General features: G+C 46.8%; 1 protein-coding gene across 4 annotated transcripts in view; it reads left to right on the top strand.

Annotated features, from left to right (window-relative positions):
- Positions 1–23,615, top strand: part of acan (aggrecan) — a 100,057-nt gene that overhangs the window by 44,354 nt on the left and 32,088 nt on the right. For all 4 annotated transcript variants that reach the window (XM_033050486.1, XM_033050484.1, XM_033050483.1 and 1 more), the window contains exons 5-11: positions 906–1,033; positions 4,045–4,338; positions 6,547–7,131; positions 8,274–8,448; positions 13,298–13,425; positions 16,422–16,715; positions 21,130–21,489. In XM_033050486.1, the coding sequence (XP_032906377.1) occupies positions 906–1,033; positions 4,045–4,338; positions 6,547–7,131; positions 8,274–8,448; positions 13,298–13,425; positions 16,422–16,715; positions 21,130–21,489 (1,964 nt within the window). The remainder of the gene's footprint in view (positions 1–905; positions 1,034–4,044; positions 4,339–6,546; positions 7,132–8,273; positions 8,449–13,297; positions 13,426–16,421; positions 16,716–21,129; positions 21,490–23,615) is intronic.

The raw sequence follows: 23,615 nt of genomic DNA, 5'->3' as shown, positions 1-23,615 counted from the left end.
TTTCCTGCCTCTAGCGTGTCCAAACCCTTAACAATCTTATATGCTTCAATGAGATACCCTCTCATCCTTCTAAACTCCAGAGTGTACAAGCCCAGCTGCTCCATTCTCTCAGCATATGACAGTCCAGCCATCCCAGGAATTAACCTTGTAAATCTACGCTGTACTCCCTCAATAGCAAGAATGTCCTTCCTCAAATGAGGGGACCAAATCTGCACACAATACTCCAGGTGTGGTCACACTAGGGCTCTGTACAACTGCAGAAGGACCTCTTTGCTCCTCTATTTGATTCCTCTTGTTATAAAGGCCAACATGCCATTTGCTTTCTTCACTGCCTGCTGTACCTGCATGCTTACTTTCATAGACTGATGTACAAGGACTCCCAGATCCCGTTGTACTTCCCCCTTTCCCAACCTTAATTGTACCCCACACTGGACTGATGTGGCACAAGTGCTCTGTGTGAGGTGGTGTTTTGGGAGGAACTGCAGACACTGGTTTAAACCGAAGATGGACACAAAAAGCTGGAGCAACTCAGCGGGACAGACAACATACTTTCCTCCAGAGACACTCTCTGACCCGTTGAGTTACTCCAGCTTTTTTGTGTGTATCTCCTGTGTGAGGTGGCATTGGGTCGGCCCGACTGAATCACGATCGAGGGGGATCCCCCAAATGCGTGTTTGAGCGAGCCAGCATTTACCCTGGGCGGTGGTGGTCAACTGGCTGCTGATTCCCGTCCAAATCGTGAACTTAATCCAAAATTTGAGGTACGGGGACATTGGTCTGGCCGCAGACTGTTAGTTCCTGCTTGTCCTTGTTCAACCTTTTACAGCGAGCTCCAATATTTACAGAGAATAAACAGACAGTGGTAACAGTATCCCTGAGACATGTTTCTGCAATGCTTTTCCCAGGTATCCAATTCATGATCCGCGCGAGGGATGCTACGGTAACTTGGACGAGTACCCAGGAGTCAGATCCTACGGCATCAGAGACACCAATGAAACCTATGACGTTTATTGCTTTGCTAAAGACTTACAAGGTAAGAACTGTGCTGTTCCCTGATGAAATCCAGACTCATATCCTCGTTACAGGGGAGATGCATAGAAAGGCACTGCAGATGCTGGTTTCCATCGAAGATAGACACAACTTGCTGGTTGCTGCCTGACCCGCTGAGTGTAATTCCCCTGTCCCACTTAGGAGACCTAAACAGCAACATCTGGTGACCCTGCCAGTCACCCAAAAAAAATTCAAGGTTGAGGTGACCTGCAACCTCCTACCACCTCCGACGCACATGTTGAAAACCTTCCTCACTATTGAGAAAACCGGCTTCGACTAGACATGCGACTAAAAAATCATTAAAAAAAATAATTTAAAAAGGCAACCTATTTTTAGTCGAGGCCAGTTTTAATCATGATGAAAAAATAGCAGCAACCTAGATGAAGCCTCGACCACGCGGAAACCACTTTCGACCATTAGGGAGAGTGACCAAAACCTCCGGTGACCTCATGGAAACCTTGGCTTGCTGTTTAGGTCTCCTAAGTGGGACAGGGGCTTTACTCCAGCATTTTGTGTCTATCCTCAATACAGAATACAGGGCAGGAGAGAGCACTGGGTGAAATCGAACAAGGGGTCACAGTTTGGAAACCTTGATTCTTGGGGAGAATGGGAAGATCGAAGGAGCGTATCAGGCCCTGGGAACTGATGTGGTTAATGGTGATCGTGACATGGTCCGGCCAACAAACAGATCGAAAGAGATCCCTTAATCCGTGTGTCGCGGAGACAGAATTTGCTCTGGGTGGTGGCGGTGGTCTACTGGTGGCTACAGAGTGTAGAACTAGTACATGAGATGAGAAGAACAAACTCCTTCATCGCATTTCATCTCCAAGTTACATAACATTGCTCCTATCAGGCAACTGAACCATCCTACCACAACCAGAGAGCAGTCCTGAACTACTATCTACCTCATTGGTGATCCTCAAGCTATCTTTGATCGGACATTACTGGCTTTACCTTGCACTAAACGTTATTCCCTTATCATGTATCTCCACACTGTGAATGGCTCGATTGTAATCATGCATTGTCTTTCTGCTGGCTGGTTAGCACGCAACAAAAGCTTTTCACTGTACCTCAGTGCACGTGACAATAAACTAAACGGAACTAATACGTACTTGTTGTCATCTCAGCATATGGCCTGGATAATTCTTATGGGGCTAGTTACCTCATAGAGTCACGGAGCCATATTAGCATTGAAACAGGTCCTCAGTCCAAAGTCCATTCTGACCAAGATGCCCCATCTAAATTTATCCCATTTTCTTGCATTCCCTCTAAACTTTTCCTGCCGATCTATCTGACAATGAATTACACCATGTCAACCTCCCTCAAAGGAAATAAATAATTCTTAATGTCAGTTTTAAAAACCTGTCATACAGATCTTTGACTGTACCCACTGGAAGATTGTGGACATCTTAAATCCAAATCCGAAGATAAAATTAAGATACTGCACTTCATTGTGGACAAGTGCCTTCTCCACTTAAACATGGTGGCACTGCCCGGTCCATGAAATTCCACTGAATGCCGTTCCACATAGCGGGTGCTGGGTATGTGGAATGAGCTGCCAGAGAAGGTAGCTGAGACAGGTTATATACCAATATTTGATAGACATTTGGAGAGGTTCACGGATAGTAAAGGTTTCAAGGGAATCCAAGCTGTAACCTGGAGGCATAAATGATGAATAGGAAAGAAGGATATGGGCCAAATGCAGGGAAATGGGAGGGTGGCGAATCTGGGGAATTCTTTGCCACAGAAGGCTGTGGAGGCCAAGTCAGTGGGTATTTTTAAGGCAGAGATAGGTAGATTTTTGATTAGTACAGATGTCAGAGTTTATGGGGAGAAGGCAGGAGAATGCGGTTAGGAGGGAGAGGTAGATCAGCCATGATTGACTGGCGAAGAAGACTTGAAGAGCCAAACAGCCTAATTCTGCTCCTATCACTTATGACTTATGACCTTCTGACCTTATGACTAGTGTAGATGGGGCACCTTGGTCGGCATGGGCAAGTTGGGCCGAAGGACCTGTTTGCATGCTCCTTGACTCTGTGACTAAGTGACACTAAAAAACTCAGAAAAAGACTTCAACTTCCATATAAAAGTGATAATTGACTGTATGCATTCTCCTTCCACACAGATGTATCTTGAATCATGTTCGCATCCCTTAACCTGTTAGGTGTCACATCTAACCATGTAAGGTCTACTCAGAGTAAGGCTGCCGTAAGAAGCAATGAAGATAACCATTGTTTCTTGCTTGAATGCACCCTTCACTGACCACTACCCAGCCTCTCCCAAAACCATCATCTCAAGGCAAACCTTGCCCCTTTGCTTCTACTTATTTATCATTGTGGCCAGTCTCTGACCCTGGCTCCCCACTAACCCTACTCCCCCATCCCTTCTCCTCTATCTATGTGAACTACTGAACCATCTCATGCCCTTATGAATGTGGGTGCCATACACTTACTTATTAGTAACTTTCCAGTAACTAGGTCCTTATATTTTTCCGGGTTAACGATTGTAGTACTGTACTAATAATGTTTTGCAATTTTAAATGAATTGATATGACTAAACGGGGCCTGTACTCGCTGGATTTTAGAAGGATGAGGGGACACCTCATTGAAACTTACCGAATAGTGAAAGGCCTGGATAGAGTGGGTGTGGAGAGGATGTTTCCACTAGTGGGAGTGTCTAGGACCAGAGGTCACAACATCAGAATTAAAGGACATTCCTTTAGGAAGGCGATGAGGAGAAATTCTTTAGTCAGAGGGTGGTGAATCCGTAGAATTTACTGCCACAGAAGGCTGTGGAGGCCAAGTCAATGGATATTTTTAAGGAAGAGATAGATAGATTCAGGGGTTGTGGTGAGAATGGGGTTAGGAAGGAGAGATAGATCAGCCATGATTGAATGGCAGAGTAGGCTTGATGGGGCGAATGGCATAATTCTGCTCCTACCACTTATGAACATGAACTTATGAACTGATCGATATTTTGTCTTTCTGTTTCCAGGCAAAGTCTTCTACATAACCACCACTGAAAGATATGCTTTCAAGGAGGCAATGGAAGCGTGCTTTGATAAAGGTGCCCAGTTAGCCACCACGGGGCAGCTATACTTGGCATGGAAGGGTGGCATGGATCAGTGCAATACTGGCTGGCTCGCGGACGGCAGTGTTAGATACCCAATATCAAACCGAAGACTCAACTGCGGTGGCAACCTTTTAGGAGTCAGGACTGTCTACCGATTCACCAACCAAACTGGCTACCCTGATCCCAGCGATCGTCATGATGCCTACTGCTTCAGTGGTAAGCCAACGAGAGTGCCAGTGAAAACAGAAAATACTGGTCGGGCAGCATCTGTGTAATGGGGGGAGTTATCGGCATATTATACGTCTTTGTCTGTATCATGGGATGTTAATAGTGAGACTGTGGGACATCCCCAACATTCAACGGCAGTAGAATTGCTGCCTTACAGCGCCAGGGACCCGGGTTCGATCCCGACTATGGGTGATGTCTGTATGGACTTTGTACATCCTCCCCGTGACCTGCATGGGTTTTCTCCGAGATCTTCGGTTTCCTCCCACACTCCAAAGACTCAGAGGATTGTAGGTTCATTGGCTTGCTATAAATGTAAATTGTCCCTTTTTTTTCAAAAAGGAATTGGATAATAATTTGATTTAAATGATATTTGGACAGGTTCATGGATAGGAGAGGTTTAGAGGGATATGGACCAAATGAAAGTGGGACTAGTGTAGATGGGGCATCTGGGCTGGCATGGGCAACTTGGGCTGAAGGGCCTGTTTCCATGCTGGATGACTCTATCACTAAGTCCATGAAAGAAAAGTAACTGCAGAACACGAGGGTACGTGCTAACTGAACAGGATCGTTTTTACAAAGAATTGACATCGGTTTGATGCGAGAAGTAATTTAATGGGAGTAATGGTATCGATTCCATGATTCTCCAAAACTTAGTTAGGAGCAAGGAATTTTTGAACCCAACACGTAATAAAGCTGTAGATAAAGTAATTCACGTATTTTGTACAGGGCAGTCGATATGTGTTTTGAAGAAGATGCATGTAACAGCGACCTGCGGAACAACTTGGTGACTGATGAATGGGTCAGGCCTGATGCTTACTCAACCAAGGGTTTTGTAATGACCACCACAGCCCAAGCACCAACCACCAGCAAAAAGTGAAGGCAGGCACCAATGGAGCCAAGAGGTCCCAATGCTGCCCACAGCTCCACACAAGTTGCAACCATCACGTTTGGTCCCGTGTACATTCTCTATTATAATCCCCTCCAAAACCATTCCCATCACAATGAGTCCAAAAGCATTGGAAATATACAAGTACAGTGGCACGGTGGCGCAGCGGTAGAGTTGCTGCCTTACAGCGCCAGGGACCCAGGTTCGATCCTGACTACCGGTGCTGTCTGTACAGAGTTTGTACGTTCTCCCCATGAATTCTGTAGGTTTTCTCCGGAATCTCCAGCTTCCTCCCGCACTCCAAAGACGTACAGATTTATAGGTTAATTGGCTTCGGTAAAATTGTAAATGTCCCTAAAGTGTGTAGGGTAGTGTTAATGTGCGAGGATCGCTGGTCAGCGCAGACTCGGTGGACCCAAGAGCCTGTTTCCGCGCTGTTTCTGTAAATTAAACTAAAAGTACACTCAGTTTAAGCCTGGGTTCCTACCTCAATGGAAGATTTAACAGTCCATGGAGCAAGTCATGTTGTCCTCTGATCAGCCACTGATTGATGGAGAATTAAATTTGATGTTAGTCTATGCTTCCTATGATGTTAGTGCATCTTCCCTGAGGTTTGGCTTTAAGTTTACATTTATTATTGTCACGTGTACCGAGGTACAGTGGAAAGCTTTGTTTTGGATGCTGTCCCATCAAATCAGATAATACTACACATAAATGCAATCACTCCAATTCAAGTACAATAGGGAGAATGAAGAGTAAGATGCAGAGTACAGAATATAGTTCTCAGCATTATAGCGCAACAGTTCCAGAGATAAATATCAATGGAGTATTCTGTGCAGGAAGGAACTGCAGATGCTGGTTTACACCGAAGATAGACACTAACTGCTGGAGTAACTCAGCAGGGCAGGTAGCATCTATGGAGAAAAGGAATGGGTGCCGTTTCAGGTCAAGACTCTTCTTCAGACTGAGAGTCAGGGGAAGCGGGAAACTAGAGGTATGAAAACCAGAGCCAGCACTGATGACCACGGAAAGGTGGAGTCCACAATGGTCCATTGTTGCATGTGGGGAGGCGATGGCAAAGGGATATATGGATGCGACCAGTGGAACTTGGCAGGATGACTAAGGTGGTGGAGGGGAGGAGAGAGAGGGAATGCAATGGTTACTTAAAATTAGAGAAATCAATATTCATACCGCTGGGTTGTAAGGTGCCCAAGTGAGGTGCTGTTCCTCCATTTTGTGTGTGCAACTTCCCCCATTTGTAATGTTCTCCCCATTTATAATCTCGTCCACACACTGTTATTTCTCAACAGGCAAGTTTGGTGTTGAAACATTCACGGATACTCCACTCGTCTACCCAGCTACAGAGCCGGAGGGGGCATTTACTGATGAAGGAAGTGCCTTTACCATCCAAACCATACCTGATAAGGTGGAGGTGTTCTTCACGAAGACTACTGAACAGAAAGAAGTAAGGGGAGATGTTTTCACACTTAGCCCTTTCACTCCAATATCTCTGCCATTTGCCGAGGTGACCATATCTCCAGCCCCTGAAGAAGTCGTTACCGAGGGAATGGTCCTACTCAACGTTTCAGGCCTACCAGAAGAACTAGTCAACGCCACCGAAGAGATTTCCAGCCCAGAGGTGTCCGTGAGTGTGGTCGCCGTCTCTGTGGCCATCGAAGACCTGACAGCCACAGCGGGACTGGGCGTCACTGAGGTTCCACCTCACACCCCCGCCACCATTGAAGAGCTTGTTCCCAAGGCAACGGCGGCTCCCGATGTCCTGGCAACGCGGCCTGATGTCCTGACAGCAGCTCCACCTGCCGTGGAAACCCCAATTACGGACGAATTGGACCAGAGCGTGACTCTGTGTCCCATCAGCCCAATGGCTCCAACTGGTGAGTTCAAACCATTCACTGTGACTTTGTTTAAGTGCGGTGGTGGCAGGGTGGCGCAGTGGTAGAGTTGTTTCCTTATAGCGCCAGAGACCTGGGTTCGATCCTGACCAGGGGTTCTGTCTGCACAGAGTTTGTACGTTCTCCCCGTGACCACGTGGGTTTTCTCCGAGAGCTTTGATTTCCTCCCACACTCCAAAGACCTCCATGTCTGTAGGTTAATTAGCTTGGTATAAATGTAGATTGGCCCTTGTGTGTGTAGGGTAGTGTTAATGCGTGGAGATCGCTGGTCGGCACGGACTCGGTGGGGGGAAGGGCTTGTTTCTGCGCAGTATCTCTAAACTAAATGAACTATACCAAATTATTTTGTTATCCTTGAAACATACAATGTTAATTATATTTTTCTGCCCTTTCTCCAACCTCTCTTATGTATTGCCTTTCTTTTAAACATAGTGATTGACTCAAATTCAGTCATTTTTTGTTCTAATACATTCTATGTGTTTTAATCTGATTTTACCATCTGTGGTCCATGTACAGATATTGTATTCAGATCTCATTCTCCATTGGGGCAGCACAGTGACACAGATTTTGTTTATTATATATTAAACTGTGTTTGCAGGCCTGTTAAGCTGTTGCGAGTAAAAATGTCATTGTTCTGATGTTGGTTCTTATGACAATTAAATACTCTTGACCCTCTATTGAACATCGAGCAGGTTAGGTAGCATCTGTGGGGAGGGAAACTGTCAACATTTCTAGCTCCGATACAAGGTCATCAATGTGAAATTTTCTCTGTGTTTCATTCATCACAAATGCTGCCTGACCCGCTGAGTATTTCCAGACTCAACAATCTGGAGTAACTCAGCGGGTCAGGCAACATCTCTGGAGAACAAGGATAGGTGACGTTTTGGGTCGGGACCCTTCTTCAGTCTAAGAGTCAAGGGAAAGAAAACAAGAGATATAGATGGTGATATAGAGATATATAGAACAAATGAATGAGAGATATGCAAGAAAGTAATGATGATCAAGGAAAGGTGGAGCCCACAAGGGTCCATTGTTGGCTGTGCGGTAGGTGACAACGAGTTACACAGACAATGAAACTCAGCATTCGGTGTGTTGACGATGCCTGTCTCTTTGTTCCATAACAGGGGTTGTTTTCCATTACCGTGCTATTTCGAGCAGGTACTCCCTCAACTTCACCGAGGCGCAGATTGCCTGTCTGGAAAATAATGCCTTTATTGCCTCTCCCGAGCAACTCCAGGCAGCCTACAAGCGAGGATACAACCAGTGTGACGCAGGGTGGCTCTCAGATCAGACCGTCAGGTAAACCCCCCACTTTCCAAACCCCTTTCCATCAAATACTGCGCAAACTAAAATTCCTGTGGCCAGCGGCCATTTTAACGTTCAGGTTTACTACTGTCATGTGTATCGAGGTACAGTGAAAAGCTTCTTGTTTTGCGTGCTATACAATCAGATCAGATAAACCATACATAAATATAGTCTATTCAAACTCAAGAACAATAGGTAGAGCAAAGGGGAAGATACAGAGTTCAGAATATAGAATTGTAGCGCATCGGTTCGTAATCATAATAATAATAATCGTCATTTATTAGTCAAGTATGTTTTGCAACGTATGAGGAATTTGATTTGCCATACAGTCATAACAAAAATGCAACAAGACACACAACTACATAAGAATTGACATAAACATCCACCACAGCAGCTTCCCCACATTCCCCACTGTGATGGAAGGCAATAAAGTCTTATATTTTTCCCTCCCGCGGTCGGGGGAGCCAAACCATCCGCAGCCGGCGATCGAGCTCCCTCGTCGGGGTGGTCTAAGCTCCCGCATCGGGGCGGTCGAACTCCGGCGGCTTGGAGTATCCGAAATCGGTCCCTCACCAGGGACAGCGAGCTCCACGATGTTAAAGTCCGCAGCTCCCGCAAGTTGGAGCACCAAAGGCCGACCCCTGGCAAAGGGATCGCCCACTCCGGGACGTTAAAGTCCGCAGGCTCCACGGTTTTGGAGCTCCGAAAGTCCCAGCAAGAGGCCGCCAGCTCCACGATGTTAGGCCGCAGTGCGGACGGATATACGTCAAGTAATAAGTCGCATCTCCGACGAGGAAAGAGATAAGAAAAGTTACCCCCACCACCCCCCTACCACCCACATAATACAAAACTAAAGATAAACTAAAACATACATTTTACAACAAACTAAAAACACAAGGAAAAGACTAAGACAGACCGTTGGCGAGGCAGCCATCGTGCGGCGCCCCTGTAAGGCAAAGTCCAATGTCTTTGGTACGGGGTGAATCGGACAGTACGCTAGCTATGGAAGGACCATTCAGAAGCCTGATAATAGAGTGGAAGAAGCTGTTCCTCACTCTGATGGTGTGCGCTTTCAAGCTTCATCTTCTGCACAATAGGAGCAGGGAGAACAAGAATATTTGACAATGACTTCAGATTCTATGCTGTACCTCCAGACCATGTGAAGGAGAGGGTGGCAGGGAGAGTAAGGATGCTATCTAATCTAATCAAGTAATGATATACATGAACACAATCAATCCAGACAGAGGTACAACAAGTAGAGTGAAGAGAAACATACCAGGACAGATTAGTGTTTCTCAGCATTGTAGACTGGGGCAGCACGGTGGCGCAGTGGTAAAGTTGCTGACTTTCATCGCCAGAGACCCGGGTTCGATTCTGACTATGGGTGCTATGTGTAAGGAGTTTGTACATTCTCCCTGTGACCACGTGGGTTTTCTCTGAGATCTTTGGTTACCTCCCACATCCTAAAGACATGCAAGTTCGTATGATAATTGGCTTGGTATATAAAACGATGTAAATTGTCCCGAGTGTGTGTAGGATAGTGTTAGTGTGCGGGGATCGCTGGTCAGTGGGCCGGAGGGCCTGTTTCCACACTGTATCTTTAAAATAAACTAAACTAAACCATTTCAGACAAAAAGTCCAATGCCCACAATGAAGAAAGTTGGAAAATTGGGACAGTACCCTGGCTCATGGAAGGACTATTCAAAATCTGATATCAAAGCGGAAGAAGCTGTTCCTGAGTCTTGTAGCGCATATTTTCAAGTTTCTGCATCTTCTGCCCGATAGGCGCAGGGAGAAGAAGGAATGAAGGTCCTTCCTTTTTGCACTATGACTGCATAACCCTTAACGTCACAAAAAAATGTATCTATCAGACGCTATAGACTCAAGTTATATAGAAACATAGAAAATAGGTGCAGGAGGAGGCCATTCGGACCTTCGAGCCAGCACCGCCATTCATTGTGATCATGGCTGATCGTCCCCAATCAATAATCTGTGCCTGCCTTCTCCCCATGTCCCTTGATTCCACTAGCCCCTAGAGCTCTATCTAACTCTCTCTTAAATCCATCCAATGATTTGGCCTCCACTGCCCTCTGTGGCAGGGGATTCCACATATTCACAACTCTCTGGGTGAAAACGTTTTTTCTCACCTCAGTCTTAAATGGCCTCCCCTTTATTCTAAGACCCCTGGTTCTGGACTCGCCCAACATTGGGAACATTTTTTCTGCATCTAGCTTGTCCAGTCCTTTTATAATTTTATATTTCTATAAGGTACCCCCTCATCCTTCTAAACTCCAGTGAATACAAGCCTAGTATTTTCAATTTTTCCTCATATGACAGTCCCGCCATCCCAGGGATCAATCTCGTGGACCTACGCTGCACTGCCTCAATCACAAGGATGTCCTTCCTCAAATTAGGAGACCAAAACTGTATGCAATACTCCAGATGTGGTCTTACCAATACAACTGCAGAAGAACCCCTCTACTCCTCGTGTTACGAAGGCCAACATTCCATTAGCTTTCTTCATTGCCTGATATCTTGGCAACCAGACTTTGGCTCAATATTTTACTTAACTTTGAGTGTAAAGGATTTCTTGATTCTGCTTCTGGTTTGGAGGCTTTGGAGAAGGTGAGGAGATTTAGCCTCCTCTCATAGAGCCCCTCAAGCATTTACTCCATGCATCTGAGAAGCTACTCTGAGGTTTCCTTACTTAGTTTAGTTTAGTGTAGAGATACAGCACGGAGACAGGCCCATCGGCCCACCGAGCCTGTGACGACCAGCGATCCCCGCACACTAACGTTATCCTACACGCACTAGGGACAATTTACAATTTTAACAAGCCAATTAACCTACAAACCTAGCACCTGGAGAAATCTCACCCAGGTGATGGGGAGAGCGTACAAACTCCGTACAGACAGCACCCGTAATCAGGATCTAGCCTGGCTCTCTGGCTCTGTAAGGCAGCAACTCTACCTCTGAGCCACCTGCCCTCAAAACCTAGACCATAGAACACAGAACAATATAACTCAGGAACAGGCCATTCGGCCCACAATGTCGGTGCCAAACATGATGCCAAGATGAGCAAATCTCATCTGCCAGCATGTGATCTGTCCCTCCATTCACATATATTTCCATCCCATGTTTTGAAAATCATCAAGAGAACTAAATATATACCTTTTTATATTTACATCCAATGTCAATGAACTGAATCAAAATAGACACAAAATGCTGGAGTAACTCAGTGCGACAGGTAGCATCTCTGGAGAGAAGGAATGGGTGACGTTTTGTGAAGAGATCCTTTCTCAGACTGAATCAGAGTATCTTGTTATTGCCAAATTATGTGCTATGGGTACTCATTGTACACAAATTGGTTGCTGTGTTTTGTACATTACAAGAGTCAGTATCGTTTAGTTTAGTTTAGCTTAGTTCGGAGAGATACAGAGGGAACGAGCTCTTCGGCTCACCGAGTCCGCGCCGACCAGCAATCCCCATACACTAGCACTATCCTACACATGAAGGACAATTTATCAAAGCTAATTAACTTACAAATCTGCATGTCTTTGGGATGTGAGAGGAAACCGGAGCACCCGGAGAAAACCCACGTGGTCACGGGGAGAACATACAAACGCTGTACGGACAAGCACCTCCGGCGCTGTAGGGCAGCAACGCTACCGCTGCGCCACTGAGATGGCCGCCCGTTCATTAAAAAAATACTTAATTAAAAATACTTCATTCAAAAATATACTCGACTATAAACTGCTAAGTGATATTTTGTTGAAAAAGATGCTGAATGAATGAGGAACTATTTCTTAAATTGTGGTACTCGATCTCAAGTTGGCTCTGAATATTTTTAGTGTTCCACACCATAAATTCTGGATCATTTTGTTCCTGGCTGGAGTTTTTGCAGAGGTCTCAGAGAATATGCTAGGCCTCACCACCCCCAGCGCTTCAACAGTACCTGATAGAAGCATACAGCAGTAAACAGTGCATCAGGTGACTGACAAAGGTCTCAATTTAGACATGTGCTTTTAAAATCTCACTGAATAACAGAGTTATGTCTATTGTCTTAATACCAGACAATAGACAATGGACAATAGGTTCAGGAGGAGGCATTCGGCCCTTCGAGCCAGCACCGCCATTCAATGTGATCATAGCTGTTCATCCCCAATCAGTACCCCGTTCCTGCCTTCTCCCTATATCCCCTGACTCCGCTATCTTTAAGAGCCCTATCTAGCTCTCTCTTGATGGCATTGAATGATCTGTAAAGGTCTGTGGGAAAAGAAGAGGCCTTTCATCCCATTGTGTGCATCCCCTGATAATGGGCCTTCCCACGAGCACTAAATTACCTTCTGCCCTTCTCTAGACATTGCTGGCAAGACCACCATCCATTGCCTGTCCCCAATTGTCCTCGAGAATGAGCCTGCTTATTACATATAACATAGACAGTGCAGCACAAGAACAGGCCCTGTGGCCCACTATGTGCGTGCCGAATGACTCCTTGAGTCAATGAAGTTCCAGAATTCGGAATAGCGAATAAAATGACCAACTCTGAGAAATTAATGTAAAACAACTTCCAATAGACTGTCTCCTTCGCTCCATAGATGCTGCTGCACCCGCTGAGTTTCTCCAGCATTTTTGTGTACCTTCGAACTTCCAATAGACTTCCTCCCTGCTGCATCTGTTGAAATAATTGATTATTGAGATTGAAAAGGTGCCCTGAAGTAAATCATCCGATCAGCCATCCCTACCGCTGAGCCTTACTGCTCTTTAATTTTTATCTGTAGATCTATTATTGTCCAGGAGTTAACTTTGCAAGGTTTTCATCTCCCAAATATCTTCTGACTAGGTACCCCATGGTGGACCCCCGGGAGCGTTGCTTTGGAGACAAACATGGCTTTCCCGGTGTAAGGAGCTACGGAGTTCGCAACCCTGAAGAAACTTATGATGTCTACTGCTACATTGAGGCGCTAAACGGTACAATGCACCTCGGAATTGGTTTTCCCTCAAACAACCGCTCAGTCCGCCTAAACCTACCTAATCTCTAACTTCAAGTAGCCCTTGCTTTCCCTCTCTCTCCATCTCCTCCTCTTTCCCAGTTCTCCCACCAGTCTTACTGTCTCCGACTACATTTTATCACTGTACCACGCCCTCCCCTGACATCAGTCTGAAGAAGGGTCTCGACCCAAAACATCACCCATTCCTTCTCTCCAGAGATGTCGCCCGTCCCACTGAGTTACTCCAGCATTTTGTGTCTGGTCAACCCTGATAAGAAACTATTTAAGAACAAACTTTGTGCACTTTTGTGTAAACCAGCATCTGCAGTTCCTTGTTTCCAGTGGCGTAGCGTGGGGGGGGGGGGGGGGGCAGAGGGGCGATAAATTTTTAGGGTCGCAAAAAAATAGTTGGATAAATTTTTTTTATAAAATGGCAAAAAAAATTGTTCTAAAGGCACGCTGCACCTCTTTAGCAGCCTTCCCCTGAATGATTGTAATAAAATGTAAATTTTTTTGCCATTTTATAATTTTTTTTATCTAACAATTTTTTTGCGCCCCTAAAAATGTATCCAACAATTTTAACCAACCAGCGATCTCTGCGCCGAGGCCACTGCCACTGTCCCTGCTGCCGCTGTCGTCCACTGGGCCCGTGGTCGGGTCGAGTGGCCGCTGCCGCCGGAACGTGCCCCAGCTCCGAGTTCTGGTCGCCACTGTCCCAGCTCCGAGGCCAGGTCGCTGTTGCCGCTGCTCCAGCTCCGATGCCGTGTGGCTGCTGCCGCTGCCCCCACTCCGAGGCCAGGTCGCCGCTGCCGCCGCTCCAGCTCCGAGGCCAGGCCGCCGCTGCCGCTGCCTCCGTCCCAGCCGCTGCCGCCGCCATCCCATCCAGCCCCTCCGTCCCAGCCGCTGCCGCCGCCATCCCAGCACCGATGCCGGGCGGCCGCTGCTGTTGTCCCAGCTCCGAGGCCAGGCCGCCGCTGTCAAAGCCGCCGCTGCCGCTGTCAAAGCCGCCGCTGCCGCTGCCCAGCTCCGAGTTCTGATCGCCGCTGCCACTGTCGCCGCTGCCGCTGCCCAGCTCCGAGTACTGGTCGCCGCTGCCGCTGTCCCAGCCGCCGCTACCGCTGCCCCAGCTCTGAAGCCGCCATTAGGCCTCGACGCAGGCGGAGATGGGGGATACGACAAAAGAAGTCGCATCCCCCGAAGGAAGAGACCAAAAACCGCTAATGAGGAGGCGCAATATTTTAAACTGCCCCGGGCGCGCAAAACCCACCCTACGCCACTGCTTGTTTCTACAGCGAAATGCTTGTTCTGCATGCTAACTAGCCAAATCCTACTGTAGATGAGTTGACTTGATCTTATTCTGGAACAGCACGCAGAGAGCCGCCACATTCTGACACCGTCTTATAACCTGCAGCGAATGCAGATGCTGGAAAACATAAGTAAAATGAATAAACATTGTAATCACTCAGCAGGCCAGGCAGCACCTGTGGAGAGGAGAATCAGAATGCCTAAAAAGTTAGGCCATTCTTCTGAACTGAAAAAATATAGAAAATAGCGCAGTTAAACTTGCAGAGAAAGAGGGGTTGTGGGGGAACAAAGGTTGGTGGTGATCAGGGGAGATGTTTCGAGTTGGGACTCTTCAATTTGAAGCAGTCAAGAGCAGTCTGATGAAGCATCTCGACCCGAGATATCGTCGGTCCATTCCCTCCACGGTTGCTGCCTGACCCGCTGAGTTTCTCCAGCACTTTGAGTTTTGCTCAACATTACACATCTTCAGATTCTTGTGTCCCATCATGTCTATGCCTTAAGGGCCTGTCCCACTGTACGAGGTAATTCAAGAGTTCTCCCGAGTTTCCCCCTGATTCGAACTCGGAGAATGTCTGTAGCGGGTCCGTAGGAGTTTGTGGATGTCACATAGCGGCTCGTAATGCTAACGGTAGGTACTCGGGAAATCCGGTAAACTCGTGACATTTTACCAACACTGTGAAAAATGTCCACGAGTGAAAAAATATTTATGATGAAAAAATTAGTTACTTTTTACTCGTACGAGTTCGAATCAGGGGAAAACTTAGGAGAACTCTTGTATTACCTCGTACAGTGGGACAGGCCCATTACTTGGTGCAAAGTTAAACTATCCTCATCTGCCTGCCTGTGGCCCATATGTCTCCACCCCAACATACCCATGTACCGATCTAAAATTCTCTTAAACGCCACTTTCACAGGTGCCTCCACCAGCACCCCTGGCAGTGTGGTCCAGGCACCCACCACCCTCTGTTGACCAAAACCTGGCCTGCACATCTACTTGAAATTTTGCCCCTTTTACTACAAAGTTTTTTAACGTTTCCACCTTGAGAAAAAAGTTCTGGCTGTCTATCTCACCTTATCTGTGCCTCTCATAATTTTATACACATGTTCAGAGATTCAGTAAAATGTTTAAGGACACAAAGTGCTGGAGTAACTCAATGGGCCAGGCAGCATCTCTGGACAACACGGATAGGTAATCTTTTGCCTCAGGACCCTTCCAGACCCGAAACGAAACGTCACCCACCCATGTTCTCCAGAGATGCTGCCTGACCCGCTGAGTTACTCCAGCACTTTGTGTCCTTTTCTGCACTTCCTTGCTTCTGCAGTGAAATGCTTCTTCCACATGCTATCCAGTCAAAGCCTACTTTTGATGTATATAGATGTCCCATATATATCCCCTTCTGGAACAGCACACAGGTGGTTGCCAGGTTCTGGCACCATCTTAGAACTTGCAAAACTCTGACAAATCTTGGCCTAAGGAGAGTTGTGATTATTTATACTCCTACTTTAGGGCCCGATACGTTCCAAACAGCATTGAGAGAAAGCCCTTGATAGTTTTATGCATGCTATTTGCCCAATAATGCTATATATTAAATATTCTTAGAAAGGTAGAATAAGTCTTAATCCACCAAACCCTGTTGAGTTTGCCTCACCGTTTCTGCATGCGATTTACAGGGAAGGTATTCCACGCGACGGTGGCTGATGGGTTCACGTACGATGAAGCGGTTGACTACTGCGTCAGCCACAACGCTAAGATGGCCACCACGGGGCAGCTGTACGCGGCGTGGAAGCAGGGCATGGACAGGTGCCGCGCGGGCTGGATCTCGGATGGTAGCGTGAGGTACCCCATCCAAACCCCTAGGCCCTACTGCGGCAATGGGCAGGCCGGAGTCCGAACCATCTACCTGAACGTGGATCAGACCGGCTACCCCGACCCCCATTCACGCTACGACGTTTACTGCTTCAGAGGTGAGTTAGACCAAAGTGCCATTCACTTTACTCAATACAAGGAAGATGAAGACTCAAAGAGTTATAGAGTCATACAGTGTGGAAACAGGCCCTTCGGCCCAACTTGCCCACGCCGAACAACATACCCCATCTACACTAGAATGAGAAAATGGTGCCTAAATTTTAGTTTTAATTTAGTTTAGAGATACGGCGCGGAAACAGGCCCTTCGGCCCACCGAGTCCGTGCTGATCAGCGATTACCCTGTACACTAGCACTAGCCTACACACACTAAGGACAATTTACAATTTTACCAAGCCAATTAACCTACAAACCTGTACGTCTTTGGTGTGTGGGAGGAAACTAGAGCACCTGGGGAAAACCCATTCAGGTCACGGGGAGAATGTAAAACTCCGTACAGACAGCACCCGCAGTCAGGATCGAACCTGGGTCTCCGGTGCTGTAAGGCAGCAACTCTACCACTGTGCCACCGTGCCACCCCGAATCATAGTCACACAGCGTGGAAACTGGCCCTTCAGCCCAACTTGCCCACGCCAACCAGTATGTCCCATTCGCATTAGTCCCACCTGCTTGCATCTGACCCGTAACTCTATAAACCTGTCCTATCCATGTTTGTTTAAACATCGTGATAGGAACTGCCTCAACTACCTTCTCTGACAGCTCGTTCCATATATATACAACAACTTTTGTGTAAAGATGTTGCCCCTCAAGTTCCTATAAATCTCTCCCCCCTAACCTGAAACCTCTGCCCTCTGGTTCTTGATTCCCCGAATCTGGGTAAAAGACTGTGTATTTACAATATCTATTATCTTATACTCTGCTACAAGATCACCTCTCGTGCTCCTGTGCTCGAAGGAATAAAATCCTAGCCTGCTCAACCTCTCCCTATAGCTCAGGCCTTTGAGCCCTGGTAACTTCCTCATACATCTTCTCTGCATCCTTTTAACAACACGTTGTAGAATTGATGCATTATGACCCCATCCAACCTCATTGAATGAAGACCCATTGCCAAGTAAATGATGCAGTACCAGTTCTTTCTGAATCAACTCCCATAAATTGCAAAGTGGCTCAGAAAAGCAATAAAATGAGAAAAATTATCATCAGTTTTAGTTTTAGTTAAGTTTGGAGATACAGTGTGGAAACCAGCCCTTCAGCCCACCAAGTGCATGCCGGCCAGCGATCCATGCACACTAACACTATCACACGCAAGGGACATTTTACAATTTTACCAAGCCAATTAGCCTACAAACATGTACGTCTTCGGAGCACCTGGAGAAAACCCACGCAGGTCACAGGGAGAACGTACAAACTCCGTACAGACAGCACCCGTGGTCAGGATTGAAGGTCGGCCTCTGGCGCTGTGAGGCAGCAACTCTATTGCTGCGCCACCGTGCCGATGTAATTCTGTCTTCAGAGTTGGAACTGAAGTACACGGCTGTGAGGTTTGCCGTACATCCAACCCATGCTTCTTGTTTATGGGGCAGTCTGTTCTACATGATCCTATATCTGACCCTCAAGCCACTGCCAAGGGACAGGTGTCTGGGTCAATATAGAACGGAGAACAATACAGCACAGGGACAGGCCATTTGGCCCACAATGTCTTTGCCAAACACAATGTCAGAATCGACTAATCTCCTCGACCTGCACGTGATCCATATCCCTCCATTCCCTGCATATCCATGTACCTCTCTAAAAGTCTCTTAAACCTCACTATTGTATCTGACTCCATCACCACTCTCTGTGTGAACAAATTGCCCTGCACATCTCTTTACAACTTTGCCCCGCTCACCGTAAAGTTATGCCCTCTAGTCTTTGGCATCTCCATCCTGAGACAAAGCATAAGATCAGAAGAAACAAGGTGCTGCCTCAAAGCAACTCTGCCGTTCAATAAGATTGTTGCTGAGGTGATCTTGGCTTCATCCCAATCAGTCAATGCTGTTCCCTGTCTCTGTTGAATGCCCAATAGTCCAAATATCTCTCCTTCACAATGACTCCACAAACGCCCAGGAACGAAGGAGAGAGTGGTAGACGCGGCCTGGTCCATCACAGGTACTGACCTCCCCACCATCAAAGGGAGGTACAGGAGATGCTGCCTCAAAAAGTTAGCCAGCATCATTAAAGACCTACACCACCCTCACCACTCCTGCCGTCAGGAAGAAGGTATGGGAGTCTAAAAAAGGTAACCATTAGGTTCAAGAATAGCTTCTTCCTAAAATCCATCATTTATTTGAACACTGCTCAACACTAACCTATGTTAAAGTAAAGGGCATGTCCCACTTTCACAACCTAATTCACAACCTTTTTTACTCGTGGACATTTTTCATCATGATAAAAAAATGTCCCGACCTACTTGATGCCACGAGTACCTACGACTAGCATCACGACCCACCTATGACCTCCTACGACCTCGTGACGACCATGCTGCGAGTATAAATTAAGGGCAAACTCGGCAGAGGTCGTGAATTAGGTCGTGAAATTTGGGACAGGCCCTTAACACTATGAAATCCCGCTGAGTTACTCCAGCATTTTGTGTCTGTGAAATCCTATGGGCTGCCTTGGGTTGCTGTTCAGTTACACTCGTATAGACATAGAAACACAGAAAATAGGTGCAGGAGTAGGCCATTCGGCCCTTTGATCCAGCACCGCCATTCAATATGATCATGGCTGATCATTTTCCAACTCAGTATCCCGTACCTGCCTTCTCTCCATACCCCCTGATCCCTTTTGCCAAAGGGCCACATCTAACTCCCTCTTAAATATAGCCAATGAACTGGCCTCAACTACTTTCTGTGGCAGAGTGGCTGTTAGCTTATTGATTTTTTTTGTTTCTTATATCCTAGCTACATGTATTGTGTCTACAGTGTTGTTAAGTTAAAGCCAGTGAGATTATCATTGTTCTGTTGTCAGAACAGATAACAATTAAACACTCTTGATCCTTGACTCTTTGCCCTCTGATGGAAGAAATTCCTACTTTGAATGGGCTTCCACTTGCCTTGGGACCGTGCTTCCTATTTCTACATGGGCTCCCTCATGGAAACATCCTCTCAGTGTTAAGCCCCCACAGAATCTTACATGTCTCAAGGACATCAACACTTATTCTTCTGAACCCCATCAACCAATACTTTATTATGTCAAAAATAAACTTTATTTCAGTTGAGTTTAGTTTAGAGATACAGCGTGGAAACAGGCCATTAGGCCCACTGAGTCCATGCCGACCAGTGATCCTACACACACTCGGGACAATGCTACATTGATACATTTATACCAAGCCCATTAACCTACAAACCTGTATGTCTTTGGAGTGTGCGAGGAAACTGAAGATCTCGGAGAAAACCCACGCAGGTCATTGGGAGAACGTACAAACTCCGTACAGACAGCATCCGTAGTCGGGATCAAACCCGGGTCTCTGGCGCTGTGAGTCAGCAACTCTACCGCTGCGCCACCATGCCTTTTATTATTCTCAATTTAAAAATCTATACGAAACAAAACTTTTCACACATTCTTTGTTACATTCAATACATTCAATGTCATACTCAGTAGTGTTAACAACTCCCTTTAGCTTTACACAAATCACCCTTGCCACTCTTGTGGCCCTGTTTCTGCATGCCTGGGTGATATCCCTTCCCTTGTTTGAGGGGTGTCTCCACCACACCCTGCCCCCAATGTCCAGCAACAGAAGGACCCTAGGCTGTGGTCCTCCCCCACAGAGCCTTGGCGTTGGCTGCACCGAGCTTCAGCGCGTCCCTCAGCACGTACACCTGCCGTCTAGAGCGGGCCAGTCGGCAACATTCCCCAATGGACATCTCGCTCCGCTGGGAGGCCAACAAAGTCCAAGCCGACCAAAGAGCGTCTTTCACTGAGTCGAAGGTGTTTCCAGCAGCACGATATATGTCTCCATGTGTGTCCCTGCGAACAGCCCGTTAATCAGAGCTACACAGAACCATTCTCCACAGAGCCACAGAACCATGACAATGACCCTTGCATCATTCTCCAGGCCCTCTTCACAAATCCACACTCTGCCCAGTCTCTCCCTATTAAACATCTTCTTCATCCCAACAATCTACATAGCGAGCCTTGTCTGATCAATTCAATTATAGATTTAGTAGGAACCTGAGGGGTCACTTTTTCACACAAAGGGTGGCGAGTGTATGGAACAAGAGTCAAGAGTCAAGAGTGTTTTATTGCCATATTCTCAAAGGGAGAACGTGCAAACTCCACATAGACAGCACCTGAGGTCAGGATCGAACCCTGGTCTCTGGCGCAGTGATGTAGTTGGTCAGGACCGAACCCGGGTCTCTGGCGCTGTGAGGCAGCAGTTCTACCAGCTGCGCCACCGTGCCACCCTGTTTTTCTGCGGTAATGCTTCAACTATTGATCTCCCGAATTTCTGTTGTCTTGTCCCCGTCCTTGTTTTAGAGACCGTTGTCCCTGTGGTGACGGAGGAGCCAGCGGTGGTGAAGCTGACGGTGCCTGTGATCCTGGTGGAGCAAGTCACGTGGACTCCCGAGGTTGCCAGGACCGTGCGGCCTGAGGAGGCGGAACAAGGCAGAACTGATCTCTTCATCAAGGAGACCGCTGAGCCGCCCACCGCCACCATGGGTTTGATCGAAGAGACCATAGCAACCCAGGTGGCACCGCATGTGGCGGTCTTGCCCCCTGAATCATCGATAGCACCCCAGGCTACTGAGCCCACCACAGGAGCCATCCCAGATCTGTACATCACAACCGAAGAGGCTGGAACCGTCTTTCCATCGGCAACTCCCACAGCAGAACCCGGTGAGTTTGTTGAGGAGAAGGCAGGGTGATGGTATTCATCGAGCTAGAAAACCCTGTCCCACTGTACGAGTTCATTCAGAGTTCTCCCGAGTTTGCCATGATTCGAACTCGGAGATTTACGGTAATGGCCGCTCGTCGGTAATCGGGGCTCTCGTGGACATTTTCAACATTTTGAAAAACCTTCTCGAGTATTCCCGAGCTTACCGCGTTTCCCGAGTACCTGCCGGTGGCGTTACGAGCCGCTAAGAGACATCCCCGAGCTCCGACGTACCCGCTACGTTCATTCTACGTGCTTACCATGAGTTTGATTTTTTTTTAAACTCGGGAGAGCTCTTGGAATGAACTCATACCATGGGACAGGGCTATTACAACCAAGCACCTGGAGTATTGTGTGCAGTTTTAGTCTCCAAACATGAGGAAGGACATTCGTGCTATTGAGGGAGTGCAGGGTAGATCAACGAGGTTAATTCCCGGGATGGTGGGACTGTCATATGTTGATAGATTGGAGCGGCTGGGCTTGTACCCTCTGGAGTTTAGAAGGATGAGAGGGCATCTTATTGAAATATATAAGATTACTAGACTAAGTGGGACCCGTTGGGTCCCAGCTTCACACGGGAGGGCTGGTCCCCCAATGCAATATTCCACCTCTGCACCACTTCCAATATTGCTGACCAGTGGGGGGGGGGGGGGGGGGGGCTTTCTGGAGCGCTAGTATGAACCATTTTAGAACCAATAGACTTTTTTTTTGCAAGCTTTAGAACCAATAGACATTTTTTGCAAGCTTTAGAACCAATAGTCATTTTTTTTTTGCAAGCTTTAGAACCAATAGTCATTTTTTTTGCAAGCTTTAGAACCAATAGACATTTTTTGCAAGCTCTAGAACCAATAGACATTTTTTGCAAGCTTTGAAACCAATAGACATTTTTTTGCAAGCTTTAGAACCAATAGACATTTTTTTGTAAGATTTAGAACCAATAGACACTTTTTTTGCAATCTTTAGAACCAATAGACACATTCTGCAAGCATTTTAGAACCACTAAGGGCACTTACATTTGAGTAGACATGTGTTCAGTGTTATTCACAGCTCAGAGAAATGTGACCCTCTGCCTTCCTCCATCTTGAAGAGACTGTGAGGCACACCACTTCCTGGTTTTATAGTCCCTCCCCCCTGCAGCAGAGAGAATGGGGAATTTTGTAAAAACATTAATATCTCTGTCGTTTTTCATCGACGGGAAAAATCCTCGGCACACATGCGGTGGAGGGGGGCTCTGAGCAAGGTGGCCAAAAATGACGGCCGTAGGTGGCGGCGTTCTCTCGGAAATTGCAGCGCAGATGGCCAGAACCGGTCAAGAACAGACTTTTAGTAATATATACTAGACTAAGGTTTTGGACAGGCTAGGGGCAGGAAACATGTTCCCGATGTTGGGGGAATCCAGAACCAGGGGCCATAGTTTAAGAATAAATGGTAAGCCATTTAGAACAGAGATGAGGAAAAACTTTTTCACACAGAGAGTTGTGAGTGTGTGGAATTCTCTGCCTCAGAGGGCAGTGGAGGCTGGTTCTCTGGATGCTTTCATGAGAGCGTTAGAGAGCTCTTAGGGATAGTGGAGTTAAGGGATATGGAGAGAAGGCAGGAATAGGGTACTAATTGTGGTGATCAGCCATGATCAGTTTGAATGGTGGTGCTGGCTCGAAGGGCAAAATGGCCTACTCCTGCACCTATTGTCTATTGTCTAAGCACTCAATGTTAGAGGAACTGAACTGTCCACCATTAACACGCTGCACGTTATATATCTCCAAATCCATCCCTTCATTTTTAAAGGTGCCCGCCAGCTATAATGTTAAAGACTGAAGGGGAATGTAATCGAGGTGCTTAAAATGAGGGGAGGTTGAGACAAGATGGTGAATCTGTGGAATTCATTGCCACAGAAAGCTGTAGAGGCTAAGTCGATGGATATTGTTAAGGCAGAGAAAGATAGACTCTTGATTGGTACCGATGAGAAGAGTTATGGGGAAAAGGCAGGAGAATGGGTTTGAGAGGTAAGGATAGATCAGCCAGGATTGAATGGCGGGGTAGACTTGATGGCCCAAATGGCCTAATTCTGCTCCTGAGGTATCTGAAACTC

This window comes from Amblyraja radiata, chromosome 34 (genome assembly GCF_010909765.2).
Source record: "Amblyraja radiata isolate CabotCenter1 chromosome 34, sAmbRad1.1.pri, whole genome shotgun sequence".
Lineage (NCBI taxonomy): Eukaryota > Metazoa > Chordata > Chondrichthyes > Rajiformes > Rajidae > Amblyraja > Amblyraja radiata.
The sequence above is the reverse complement of the archived record's forward strand: the minus strand, read 5'-3'. Positions and strand labels throughout refer to the sequence as shown.